The sequence below is a fragment of the Enhydra lutris genome, unplaced genomic scaffold (assembly GCF_002288905.1).
Source record: "Enhydra lutris kenyoni isolate GAN:26980312 unplaced genomic scaffold, ASM228890v2 scaffoldscaffold78, whole genome shotgun sequence".
Classification (NCBI taxonomy): domain Eukaryota; kingdom Metazoa; phylum Chordata; class Mammalia; order Carnivora; family Mustelidae; genus Enhydra; species Enhydra lutris.
The window spans coordinates 3,111,055-3,124,749 of NW_019154162.1; the positions used below are offsets into that span (position 1 = coordinate 3,111,055).

General features: G+C 43.6%; 1 protein-coding gene across 2 annotated transcripts in view; it reads left to right on the forward strand.

Annotated features, from left to right (window-relative positions):
- The first annotated feature begins 9,474 nt into the window (after window positions 1–9,474).
- LOC111160847 (glycophorin C (Gerbich blood group)) overlaps window positions 9,475–13,695 on the forward strand; it is a 43,448-nt gene continuing 39,227 nt past the window's right edge. For both annotated transcript variants that reach the window (XM_022524234.1, XM_022524235.1), the window contains exon 1: window positions 9,475–9,570. In XM_022524234.1, coding sequence (XP_022379942.1) covers window positions 9,534–9,570 — 37 coding nt within the window. In that variant the 5' untranslated portion in view covers window positions 9,475–9,533. The remainder of the gene's footprint in view (window positions 9,571–13,695) is intronic.

The following is a 13,695-nucleotide window of genomic DNA, read 5'->3' on the forward strand; positions in this document are numbered from 1 at the left end:
CTGTAGGTCTGTTTATATTGGTTGATTTCCTATTTTTAAAAGAGTTTCACTCTATTATAACTAACATACAGTAAAGTGCACTAATCTTAAATGTACATTCTACTGATGCTAACATATGTATATCTTCAGCAACCCCCATCAGATGAGATTCAATAGTTATTAACAATATATAAAGAGTTCTAACAAATCAGTAAGATTAAAGAGAATCACCACAAAGAAAAACTGGACAAAAGTTCTAAACAGGCAATTCACAAAGAGAACACAAATAAGCTATACAAGAATAAATCTAATAATGTGCAGATTCACTTTTAATCAAAAAATTAAAATTAAAATAGCAATAAGAGGTATTTTTCACACATTACATTAAAAGTTACAAATTAATACACCATTGATCCATGGTGGTAAAGCTGGGACTTTCATAAGTTAGGGAAGTAGAAATGAAAATACTTAGCTGTCAGGTATCTCTGTGTTTCAAATTTATTTACTCTTTGATTCAGCAATTCAACTGTTAAGGCTCTGTCATTCAGAAATTTCCATAGAAGCACACAAAGATATATTAGCTAATAATAATATTAATAATAATATCAATACATTTTTTGAGAGCTCACAATTTGCTAGATATAGTTCTTAGTGTTTTATGTGTATTAACTCACATAATTGTCAAGATGACATAGAGGCAATAGATATTTCCCAGTCTAAATGGTAGTTGCAATAGAACACTAAAGCTAAAAAGGGAATATAGTGCTTGTTTTTGCCTCAAACACTAAGTAGAAGAGACAAGCATTTTAAAAGGAATGGCTGAATGGAAAATATCAGGCACACATCAGAGTGTTACCCAGGTAGGTATAGGGCAATGACATGGAACCAAGTGGTTTATTATATCCCACAGGGGAGGACGAAGCCACAGGGGTAGACTAGCCAGACCCCTAAAATTTGGTAACTGTGGGAGAAGGTTTTACTACCTTCATACCACGTAACTTCAATCATCTGCCATCTCTGTGTGCTCCACGGTGCCAACTGCTTCAGGACTTATGAAAGAATGACAAGACTTAGTTTCTGAAAGTCTGGACATGATGTGGGAACACTGTGCACTCTGCTCCAGCCTGCCAGAGAAAGAGTCCTACCCAGATATCTAGTAGCATCTATAGCACTCTGTTAAGAGTTTTCTGTCAAGTGTCCCTGTCCAATGCTTGTCTCTGCTTTTCTTAATGGCAGCCCTATGTCTGACTCCTCTCTGTATGCTGTATATCTAGCATAGTGTCTGGCACACAGTGGAAAATTAGCTCAATAAATGAATGATTGGATCCATGGAGGGTAGATGAATAGTTGAGTGGATGGGTGGGTGGGAGGATAAGTGATTCCTCATACCAAGTATCAACCTTTCTCATGACAAATAGATAAGAGGGTCACACTAGATCTAATGTCTAATATCTACTGCTCTGAAAACGATCCTGTTCTGAAAATGGTCCTCTATTCTGATCTTTTTTCCATGCTTCAAGATTCTTTGTGGAATTTATTTCCACCCTGTAACTTTCATTAGCACAGAGAAAACTATAAATAAATTAGTGCCGCTTCCTTTAGATTTTTTTTCCTCTTTTCAAAGCAGGAAGATCCTTGTATTTATTGTTCATGTTTCTGAGAAAACAAGCACTAACAGCTTCAGGGATGAATATTAGAGTATCTGTCCACTGTCATATTAATTCCTGTCTGCAAAGAAAATCTATTTCATGTTTATTATTTTTTATTGTTGCCATATACAATGAAATTGTGATATGATTCAGACTGTCACCATTGTCAGCAATTCTCAACACAATCACTCACAGATGAATCAAGACGTCACAATGGCATAGTAAGAGCCAGTGGGGCTTCCAAAGTGTGACTCATGCTGAAGAAGCAGCAGCTACCAGGCACATACTCTTCCCATGGTAGAGGACCAGAGGACAAGAAGTCAAGCCAAACCATGCAAACACATTCCAAGCCTCCACTGGGATATGGCTTAGGTCATGTCCACTCACATTCCATTGGCCAAAATAAATCTTGTGACCAAACCCAATATCCATAGGGTGGGGCACTATATAGGGCTTTTTCCGGGGAAGTGAAAAGTAAATATTTACTGGATAATAATACAAACTATCACAGGGAGTCATTCAAAAGTTAACTCTTGGTACACCTGGGTGGCTCAGCCGGTTGAGCATCAGACTCTTGGTTTCAGCTCAGGTCAAGATCTCTCAGGGTTGTGGGATCAAGCCCCACATTGAGCTCCATGCTCAGCCCACAGTGTGCTTGTCCCACTCCTTCTGTTCCTCCCCTGTTCATCCTTTCTCTCTCAAATAAATAAATTGAATCTTAAAAAAAAAAAAAAAAAAGTTAAGTCTCAAGGCCCCTGCTGCTTCCTCACAATTTCCTGGAACTCTGTCTGCTTTTTATGCTTTGGTGGCTTTTAACACCCAATGAGAAAGATAATGAGAAAAAGAGTAACTATTTATGGAGTACCACGACACTTCAGTCACTGTATATGTATCATTTGTAATTCTCACCACACATATACAAAGAAAGAGTTGTTATACATATGTTATACATATCACATACAAGAAAGCTACAGATCAAAGAGATCTCGTGCAGTGTTATTAAGTATCTCGTGCAGTGTTACTAAGTGCATGCCAAAGATAGATATCAAGACCATTCTAGAAGCCCACACACTGCCCATGGGCTCTTTCCAATTTCTTGTGGCGTTCAACTTCACTGATCATTTTATTTGATGTATTTATTTGTGCCAGTTAAGACCACAGTGAAATACTCCTACATATCAAACTAAGTAAATTTAAGGCTCAAAATACCAAGTGTTTGACAGCTCCTTACACTGCTGGTGGCAATTGAAAAAAGGAGTACAAAATATGCTAAGTCTATTGTCGTTGAGCTATACAGTTGAAGGAACTTATAATGAGATCAATAGATATACAGTCCCCTGTGTCCCTGTGGCCTTGGCATGACTGTTTCCATCTGTGAGTGAGCATAGTTATATCTATGTCTCTCTGTGTATTACACATGATATTTTGACTTTTTTCTTTAGTGCTGTGAAGTCTCTGTCTTTATCCTCTTGATAAATGTGTGAGCCTCCAAGAAGAACCCTTCAGAGCACATCAGATGTGTCATTAACCCCATTGTGACATGAGAAAATTTGGAGGCAAAGTCACTTAGCAAAGTTGCAAGTGCTGAGAAAAAAATGAGAAGCCATGTCTGCCACATTTCAAATCCTGTTTTTTGGTGTCTTTTTTAAAGATTTTATTTATTTATTTGACAGAGAGAGACACAGCAAGAGAGGGAAAGCAAGCAGGGGCATTAAGAGAGAAGCAGGCTTCCTGTTGAGCAGGGAACCTGATGTGGGGCTTGATCCCAGGACCCTGGGATCATGACCTGAACCAAAGGCAGATGCTTAATGACTGAGCCACCCAGGTGTCCCCAAATCCTGTTCTTTCTTTGCTCATGAAATTGTTCTGGGAATTAAATGAGATGAAATATGTAGCATTCATAGCAAAAGTCTGGCAAATATAATTACCATTCTGGTTCTCCCTTCTTCGTTATAGCAACATACCCCAAATTTCTCCCTTCTCTTAGTCAAAGAGAATAAAAGCCACAACAAAGGGTCTAAGGAAGAAACTGGCTCTTCTCTTAGAGGGCCCCAGGCCTCAGCTGGGAGTAGCTGGAGATGCAAATGTTTTAGTTCAGGTTCACACCAACAACTTACACATGAAGGGAAAGGGCTATGACCCCAACAGGGCTCTCTGAATATTAGTAATTCACTCTCTACTTGCTGGGAGATACTAATTTCCTGATGTTCTGATGGGAATTGTTGGAAACTCATTTAGGAATTCCATGTCTCCTTTCCTTGTGTCTCAGGGCCTCTGGCAAGAGCCACATCAAGCTGAGCAGTAACACCAGACACTGGGGTCTTCTAGGGACACTGGATTACAAAGGGGGGGTGCCAAGGGGACTGAACTAGTAGCATCTCCCTCACAGCAGAGATTGAGGGCCAGACAGTCCTCATTCAACTTCTAGCTGTCCCTGAGTACCTGTGTGAACTTGAGTAGTTACCTCACCTCTCTGGTCCTCAGTTTCCATTTCTGTAAAATGAAGAAGAAGGAAAAGGTGAAAAAAAGACTAAAACAGGGCACCTGGGTGGCTCAGTGTGTTAAGCCTCTGCCTTTGGCTCAGGTCATGATCTCAGGGTCCTGGGATCGAGTCCCGCATCGGGCTCTCTGCTCAGCAGGGAGCCTGTTTCCTCCTCTCTCTCTCTCTCTCTCTCTCTCTGCCTGCCTCTCTGCCTACTTGTGATCTCTCTGTGTCAAATAAATAAATAAATTCTTTAAAAAAAAAAAAAGACTAAAACAAGGTACCATCCACCCTGTAAGGGTGCTGTGACATAGCAATACCCTCATATGGGAGGACCCAACATAGCACCAGTTCTGGCCCATTCTAGGTGCTCAGAGGATTGTTACTGCCTGTACATTCCTATGTCTGCTGGGATGTGTTTCTCTGGGAAGTCATTAAATCTACAAAAGTGTCAGAACCACCCAGGCTAACTTACATGTTGTGTCCTTTTTACTGACTTTTCTCTGCTCAAGATTCAAGCCAACCCCATCCTGACATCTCTGGGTTTTCTTTTTTTTTTTTTTTTTTTTTTTTTTTAAATATTTTATCTATTTATTTGACAGAGATCACAAATAGGCAGAGAGGCAGGCAGAGAGAGAGAAGGAAGCAGGCTCCCCATGGAGCAGAGAGCCCGATGTGGGGCCCGATCCCAGGACCCTGGGATCATGACCTGAGCCGAAGGCAGAGGCTTCAACCCACTGAGCCACCCAGGCGCCCATCTCTGGGTTTTCTATTCATTCTCTCTCTCTCTCTTCTTTCCTTCCTCCCCTGCCCCAACCCTTACTTTGAAGCTTTCTCACTTTCTTAACCATAGTCCATACAGCTGGACTTTCAGACCTGTCACCAACACATGAGATTTTGCTTATGGTCACTTCAAACGATCCCAGACCATCTGGTGTTCCTGCTGGGTTTCTCTGCTGTCCCTCTTCTTTTAAAGATACTGTTAGAAAGCATCCAGAGGCAGGTTATTCTGGATCCTTAAGATCTACCCCCAAGAAGAGGTACCACTTTAAGTTAGGGGCCTAGGCTGCAGTTCTGGGTCTGACCTGAGTCCACAACCTCACTGACCCTGGGTGCTGTTTTCTACCTGGCATGTCGAGAGCCAGCCTTTAGCAAAGTCTAGACAGAAGAGGTCCTAGCACCTCAGTCCTAGCAGAAAGCATTGAGTCTCCTCTCTCTCAGCTTTCAAACCTCCTCATTTATGGATTCTTCTCAAGATCTCTGTGTCCCTCGGAAAGGGGAGAGGCTCCTGGCCATGGCTGCACAGTTTGTTTTCTCTGATCTCTCAGGACCCCACCCTCCCCATTCCTACCCCATGCTCCTCATTACTCACAGCTTGCAGGAGCCTTAACCAACCAAACCCCCACTTCCTCTATCCTCTCCACTTAAAATATGCAGAGCCACAGTTTGGTTTTCTTAAAAGCTTCCAACTTGCCAATCAGTTAAGTTAAGCCATGTTTCTGTGCTAATGAGAAAGAACCAGAAAAAGGCCCAAGGAGAAAATATTTGCAATACACATGAAAAAGTGTTGTTGTCTACTGTGTATAAAGAGTTCAAATAAATCAATAAGAAAAACATTAACCACCCTTCTGAATGAGAAACAGCATGAACAAAATATTCACCCAAAAGAACATGCAATTTCTAAATAAGCGTATGACAGTACATTGAATCCCACTAGTAATCAAGAAAATGCAAAGTCAAATAATTACATATTTCCCATATACAGAATTATCAATATTTAAAATCTAAAGCTTGATTCTGGCAAGAGGCTCTGAGATGAACACTTGGTTGGGGAGAATATAAATTGTTACAGCCATAACTCATGAATGTATCAGAAGCTTGAAACATAGTCTCATAACCTTTGATCCAGTTGTTCCATTACTGGAATACAAACTAAGGTAAAAATATGAACGGCATATATTTATGTTCATATGGTTTATCATAGCAAAGAAAAGGAAGCAACTTAGTAATTAAAACAAATTAAAGAGCTTTTGTACTTTTATATGGAAAAATGGTCATGGTATAATGTTTGGTAGTGAAAACTCGGTGCTTAAAATCACATATTCAGTAACATCTCAGAGTTATAAAGCAAATGTCCGTAAGTGTGTAAGAGACTAGAAAAAAATGTACCTGAATGTGCTAGATATTATGAGCAGTTGATAGAGTTTGGGATTTTTTTTTTTTCACATTTCCATTACTTAAAAAAAAAAAAAGAACATCTATCATTTTGATACAGGGCAAAACTTTTAATTAGAGATTTTATAGGATCCAAGGAAAATCTGCCTGCCTCTATGTGTAAGAGCTCACAGACAGGGATTACAGTAGGGCCCCTTCAAGAAGGAACAAGCACTGAGTATGTGTTTGTTTAGGTGTGGATAAAGTGGGCAGGGATGCCCCTCTCATGGGCAACCCTTGCTGGATGTAGTTCTGGGAAGGAAGTAGAAATTCCCTTCTGGGACTCCATCACACCCTGTCACTCTGTGGGGAGCTCAGTAGCTTACACCAGCCATATCCTGCACACATTACTGAGGCTGCTGGAACTGAGTCCCAGCCCTGGCTGCACTTCCTCAGACAAATTCTTGTCACTGCTCCCAACCTCCATTTTCTGTTTTAAAATGCGCCTTTGGCAATATCCTCTTTGATGGTATTTATGGGAATTAAATGAGATAACAGTTTTATTGTTATAAGATATAGCTGAGTTCTTGCTACTCCATTAATAAGTATCCAGACACACTGCATTTCTGTGACTTAACATCAGACTTTTACCATATAACCTAATTTTTCATATACTTATTTTGCCTTCTCAAAATGTGCCTCATTTCTTTAAAATTAAACACTTCCATGGTTAAATCCTCTAAAATATCAAATGTTTCCCTACAAGCTAAACAACCACTCACCATTAAACCCTATTTATCTTCTTTTCAGAATGGCTTTGGATCCTTACTATAAGCGTGCCCATCAAGGGAAGGGGACCAATCTCTCCAATAACTTAAACTTAATATCTTTAAGCTATTTGCTAAGATGTTGTATTATCACATTATTTTTTTAAAGGTTTTATTTATTTATGACAGAGAGAGATAGCAAGAGAGGGAACACAAGCAAGGGGGGACCAGGAGAGGAAGCAGACTCCTCACTGAGCAGGGAGCCCGATATGGGGCTCGATTCCAGGACCCTGGGATCATGACCTGACCTGAAGGCAGACACTTAACCCACTGAGCCACCCAGGTACCCCTCACATTATTATCTAAAGTATTAGTCACAACAACCTAACTTTGCAGGTTGTTCCAGTTTCACAGATGAAAAAACTGAGGCTCAGAGAAGTTAAATAAAATGCCAACAGTCAGCCCCATGGAAGGCAGTGGAGACTCAAACCGAGATGGAGTCCTAAAGCCCTGGTTCCTTGCCAGTCCATGATCCAGCACATCCTCCATTTATGGCTGAATCCATAATTGGATTAATATCCAATTAATAATATATAATTATTAATGGATAATTAATAATGGATTAATAATATTATACAATATTAATTGTATAATAAATGCTACTTTGTTTTTGTATCTGACCTTATTGTTTATGGAATTTTCTACCTTTCTTTAGTTAGTTCTTTGGCTTCCTCCTTGTAAGGAATTCTTGTTATATTCTGGTGTTTTTAACCCACTCTACCATGAGAAATGACATAAGCAGACATCTTATGATTATGTCTAAAGGCCACTTGCCTATCAGTGAGCCTTGAGAAGTCTTCCCATAACTGAGGTACAATAACCCGCAGACATGTCCTTTGGTTACCTATTGGCTCTTTGGCTTCCTTCCAGTTCCCCAGTTGCATTTCAGATAATTGAAGTTGTTTAATTTATGAATTCTGAAACAGGAGATACTATTAGCCAACACGGATCTATAAGTACTACAAAACAAAATGTTGAACTGTTGCAAGTTTCTAGTAAATGTCTACTCTGTCCCACTGTTATCTTATAGACATTGCTTCTGCAAAACTCTGGAATTCAAGTGTTCTTGTCCCCATTTTCTAAGTGAAGAAATGGAGACTCAAAAGTTTCCACACCTGGTCAAGAGTGTTCTGTGAATAGTTTCCTTCACATCAACATGTATATGTCCATCCTGGAAGTTTCACTAAATATTGACTAGCAGTGTCAATTCTTCATTAACTAACTAAAGAGAATTATGAACACTTGCCCACTGTGTCAAACAGGCAGTCCTGATAATAATGCCTGGAGTTGGTCCAGCTCACATAGAATTGGGAAAGTAGTCTGTGCTGCACACCTCCAGGGGGCAACCTTACATTGCCTTCAACCTGGATGGTACTCCCAAGGGCACCACATTGTACAGACATCTGGAATGCAGCCCTGGGACTGCAGCAGAACAACCTTAATGGGAGAAGCCAGGAAGGTGTCAGCAGTGCACTGCAGGACTGTCAAGTAAACAATGAAAAGCCCCACAGGAAGGAGCAGCCATCAGACATGAGAAGTGCAGGGTGTCTCTTGGGTCTGAGAGTTCAACAGGGGTGCCATGGTCTCAAATTCCCTGCCCTTCTCTCTGGCATGGAGACGGAAGAGATAAAATGCTACATATAACATAGCATTCTTTCTGGGTGATGTAGGTAGACTCCATTTAACTAACCAGAGTGTCAAAATCCGCTTCAAGTTTTTAATTGCCTAAGTGAAGACTTTACAAACTCTACTATGTCTGGAAGCCTCAGACAGAAGTGATCCAAATAAATCACATGGTCTTTGTCCAAGCAATCCCTTTTTCTAAGAATCTTTTCCAAACACTAGCCCACGGACTGGGACAGTGCCCTTGAGGGGCCAGCCATGCAGGGATTTCCCAGGCCACTAAGACCCTCAGCGTCGAGAGGCCATGCTGCTCTGGAGTGGCCAAGCAGCCAGCCAAGATTCAAATAGGTCTGCCCCTATTTGGTCACCGGCCCTGACAGTGCTGGGACAGGCCCTCTTGTCACATCTGGGAGTTTTTCAGTCCACACACAGGGGAATTCACCACAACCTCTGAGTCTGGTAGCTGCAGACGGAAACAGAAACGTGGTTAGAAAAATGTGATTCTTGCGCAGAAAAGTTGGAACAGAGAAGAGTTCGGACGTGGGCGGGATTGTGTGTTTAAAAAAAAAGAAAGAAAGAAAGAAAGAAACTAAGAAAGAAAAGGGTGGAAACCCCACCAGCCAAGTCTGCAGAAAAAAAATAAATGAAGTCTGCCTATCTCGGGCCGGAGCCCCTCCCCTCGGCCCGCGCCAGAGGAGCGTGACACAGGTGCCGCTTCCTCCCCGCCGCTGAGGGTCAGGAGCCGGCCGGCGCGACCCTCGCCACCGCTCCGCTGTCCCTTCGGCCCCTGGTCCCGCCGGCGCCCCGCACCCGTCGGCGATGAACAGCGTCAATGGCACGTCGCGGCCCAGCCTTGGTGAGTACCCGCCGCCCGTGGGGGTCCGTTGCTCCGCGGGGTCCCCGGGACCCCACTCCTGGCCGGGCCCACGGGGGCCAGGAGCTCGGGCTCAGAGGCGGGACTGCAGCCCGGCCCCGGGCATCGCCGGGTCGCGCCCGGAGCCCCCGAGCCCGGCCCGGCTCTGCGCCCCGGGGCCTGGAGAGGCCGCCCGGCCAACGCCGCCCGGCGCGCCGCCGGCTCTCTACGTCTTTGTGCGGTGGCCGCCGAGTCTGTGCCGCAGGAACCGGCCCCTAGACTAGTAAGTGAAGGACCTACTGGGAGGGAGAGGACGTCGTACACTCTTTGCTCGGCGGCCCTGGACGCGGGGGCGGATTCGGAGTAAACTTCAGTAAACTCTGCCGATGCCCTGACTCACTCTCTGGGCGCAGGGAGGGACACACACATGGCGGAGGCATCGGCTCGCCTTGACCTTTTGGGGCGTTGTAATTCCTCTTTCTTTTTAAGACGGCACATGCTTTCCTGCTGACGGGAAATCCTATACCCTGAGCTTCTTTGTGAGGATGTTGGGAAACTTTGCCAGGCCTCCCCTACGCCCTCCTCGGCCAGTGGGCTTCTGCAATAAAAAAAAACTAAAATTTCCTTTTTAAAACAGTGAATGTTTATCCCTTCTATCCCCACCCTGGCTAGATCTGGTCCTTAGAAACTGTCAGAGGGGAGACATTCGGAGGCTATAGTGTAATCACGTTAGGTAATTAATATGATAATAATATGGGTACTAGAGACACTCGTTTACAAGTCTTTTAAATCCAGGTGGTTGTGTGGCCTCACCACCGAACCTTGAGCATAGTGGATTGTGGCTAGATGCCTGTGTTTGCATGCCCATGCTTGTGCTGGTGAGGGTACTCAGCGAGTCTGGGTGCTGCAGGAGGATGACAGTCCTGGAGTGAGGGCCCCACTGCCTGCTGTGGGATCAGATATGCCACCCATTAGCCAGGTGCCTGTGGCAAGCTAGTCTCTCTTAGCTCCAACTTCATCATCTGCAAAATGGGAATAATAGGGTATTCTTCCTTGTGTTGTGAGAATTAAGAGCTTGTAAATGGTTCAGCACAGAGATTGACACATAAATGTCAGGCATTTTTGTTTTCATTTTACACTAGACTGGGTCCGGAAGCTCATGTGCATTGGTGTGTGCATGTGTGTTTCTGTGAGTGTGTGGGAGTCAGACACTAGTGAACTTAGTATGTGTGTGTCTGGGCCAGGTTGAAAGGCAAAGCCACTGTAATCATTCTGGTAGAGGCGCTGAGGAAGTGCAGGCCTGCGGCCATTACCCTGGCTGGAGAAGACAGGCTTATTCACCAGGAACCCTACCCCTGCCCTCTCTCTAGCAGTTCTCTAGGAGTCAAGTTTCAGACCTTGACCAAGGGCTGCAGACACTTCCCTTCCGGAGCTCACAGGGATGCAGCCCTTACTTGCATACCATTCTAGATTACCCTTAGGATTTGATTTACAGCAGGCTCTTTGCTATAAGAGAACCCTGGAGCCCTCTTTCTTGCTGCTAATTCAGGCAGGATGTGTCTATATCCGGTCTCAGTTTACATCACTGCTTCTCAGAAGCAGAGGTTGGAATGGAGAAGACCCTCTGCTCCTGCCCAATCAGTCCTGCCCTACCCCTCTGGTCTCAGCCAACTCCCGTAAGTCTGAATGCCCCAGGTACTGCAAATGAGTCATGTGCAGAAATCCACTGCCTTGCCCTTGGATGGAAGGGGTCAACACTCAGTGAGGAGATAGTCAGGTTTGTCAACTTTATATAGATTTCACTGCTTCTGGCAGAAGCTGAAAGGATTACATTAAGTGCCAAATGAAATTCCATCTCAACTATTGCTCAACCCCTCCAGATATCCACAGCAGTAGGAGTCACATGGCATTGGCACTATCAGCAGCTGGACCTTCCCAAGGGTGCCCATGGTTGGGCAACAGTTTCTGGGGACTTGCAGTGCACCTTGGGAAACAGAGGGGTATAGGATAAGAGGCATTCTGTGTTTGCAGTGGAAGCACATCAGCCCATCTACAATGAGAAGGAAGAGGCAGCAGAGGGAGGTGGCAAGCTATATCAGTTTTCCTCTTTTGGATGGCAGATATAGGTACATATTTCAAATGGCCTTTTGCAGCCACATCCAAAACGCCTTCCAGAGACTGTGTGAGTACAATGGACCCAACAAGTACAAGCTAAAAACAAATCTGAACAATGAATCAAGAGTTAATAATAGGAAAGAAAATGATACCATCCCACTTCGAGAGCAATTTATTGATTTATGAGAAGCCTTCTAGAACTATTGTATGTATGTACAATTACTTTCTGTTTTACAAAATGAAGCTTCTTTTATATATTCTACTTCATCTTGCTTTTTTCATAAGAATATATGCTGAAGATCAGAAGTTTTCATCATATATAGACTAACTCATTCTTCTCAGGGCTGTATGCATATGAATTGCATGAATAAATAAATGAATTATTTTATTTAAGCAGTTCTTTCACCAATGGACATTTAGATTGTGGACAGTCATTTTTTTTTTTTTTAACCAGACACAGTGCTGTCATTACAACCCTTTAAGTAGGGTTTATGTATTTACACATATATGTGTAAATATATGTGTTTTTATATGATTAGGATAAATATACACACACAGATTTAATTTCTGGGACAAAGAGTGTGAACATTTAAAATGTTGGAAGATACTAAAAAATTGCCCTCTAAAAGGTCACATGAATCTCTAACACCCACCAGTAGCCAATGGAAGTCATTCTTTCCTCACACCCTCATTCACACTGTGCAGTTTACATCTTAGCAAATCTGGTAAGTAAAACATGTTGTCACTTCTGAATGTGCCTCTGTAATTATAAGTGAGGTTGTGCATGGTTTTTGCTTGTTTGTTTGTTTTTAAAAGATTTTATTTATCTGTTTGAGAGAGAAAGCACAAGCAGGAGGAGGAGTAGAGGGAGGGAGACAAACAGGCTCCACAATGGGGCCTGCGGTTCCATCTTAGGATCCTGAGATCATGACCTGAGCTGAAATCAAGCTCAGGTCATGAGCCTGACTTGGCTCATGGCTCATGACTGAGCCACCCAAGTGCTTCCCCACCTTTTTTAAGATTTTATTTATTTATCTGAGAGAGGAGGTTGAGCATGTTTTCCTACCTCCACAACATATTTTATTTCTTCTTCTGAGAAGTACCTGTTCTTGGCCTTTCCTCCAAGACCCCGCCACCGCCAGGGAAGAAGTTTATGAGGTGTCCTCTCTCTTATAGTGACCTGGAGGCAGAGCAGGGCTTGAGCCCCACAGTCAGAGCTGTGGAGTCAGACCTGAGTTTGGACTCACCTCCAACACTTACAGGCTTTGAGGAGGCACACAATATGTCAGAGCCTCAGTTTTCTCATCTGAAACTGGGAATAGTAACAGCTACTTCCCAGGAGTCATGTGACGAACAAGAGAATAAGGGCTTGGCATCCTGCCCAGGAATAGTGGTATCTTTGGCTGTTGTTGTTAACAGAATTTATCAAAGCAAACCTGGCCTGTGGGTGTTCCTAATCTCTAGAGTCTCCCTTACAGACAGCTGCTGTTTTTGCTTTTGATAATATAATAAGAATATCAATACCTAGATGCCAAACACTTTACTAAGGCCTTGCGTGGGTCACCTCTCCTCAGCCTGGTCCCATGGGCATTTTCTTAACTATTTTGCATAGGAAACACTGGAGGCTCAGAGGATGGCTTACCCCAGGGTTCCCAGGCACTGAGGGCACAGGGCTGTGGACATAGGCTGTCAGACCCCAGAGCCAGCAGAGGCCAGCGGAGGGGTACTTAGGGTGCATGTGGACAGGACGTTTTGCCACCCAGCACCATGGGGGCTGTGCCTGGGAAACTGCACTGTAGCTTTGCACACAAAGGACCTGTGTGTGGCACAGATCCTCAGAACCTACCAACCATCCCACGGCTCTTCAGCCAGACCTGTGTTCTAACCTCAGTGTACCACTGTCCACGGTTTTGTAGTTGGGCCTGACCCACACCAGGTCAGCGGCTGCCCTTCATCATGCCTTCCACAGCCTGCTAGGGCGGTCCTCTAGAACCCTCTCTTATGGCCTTTCCT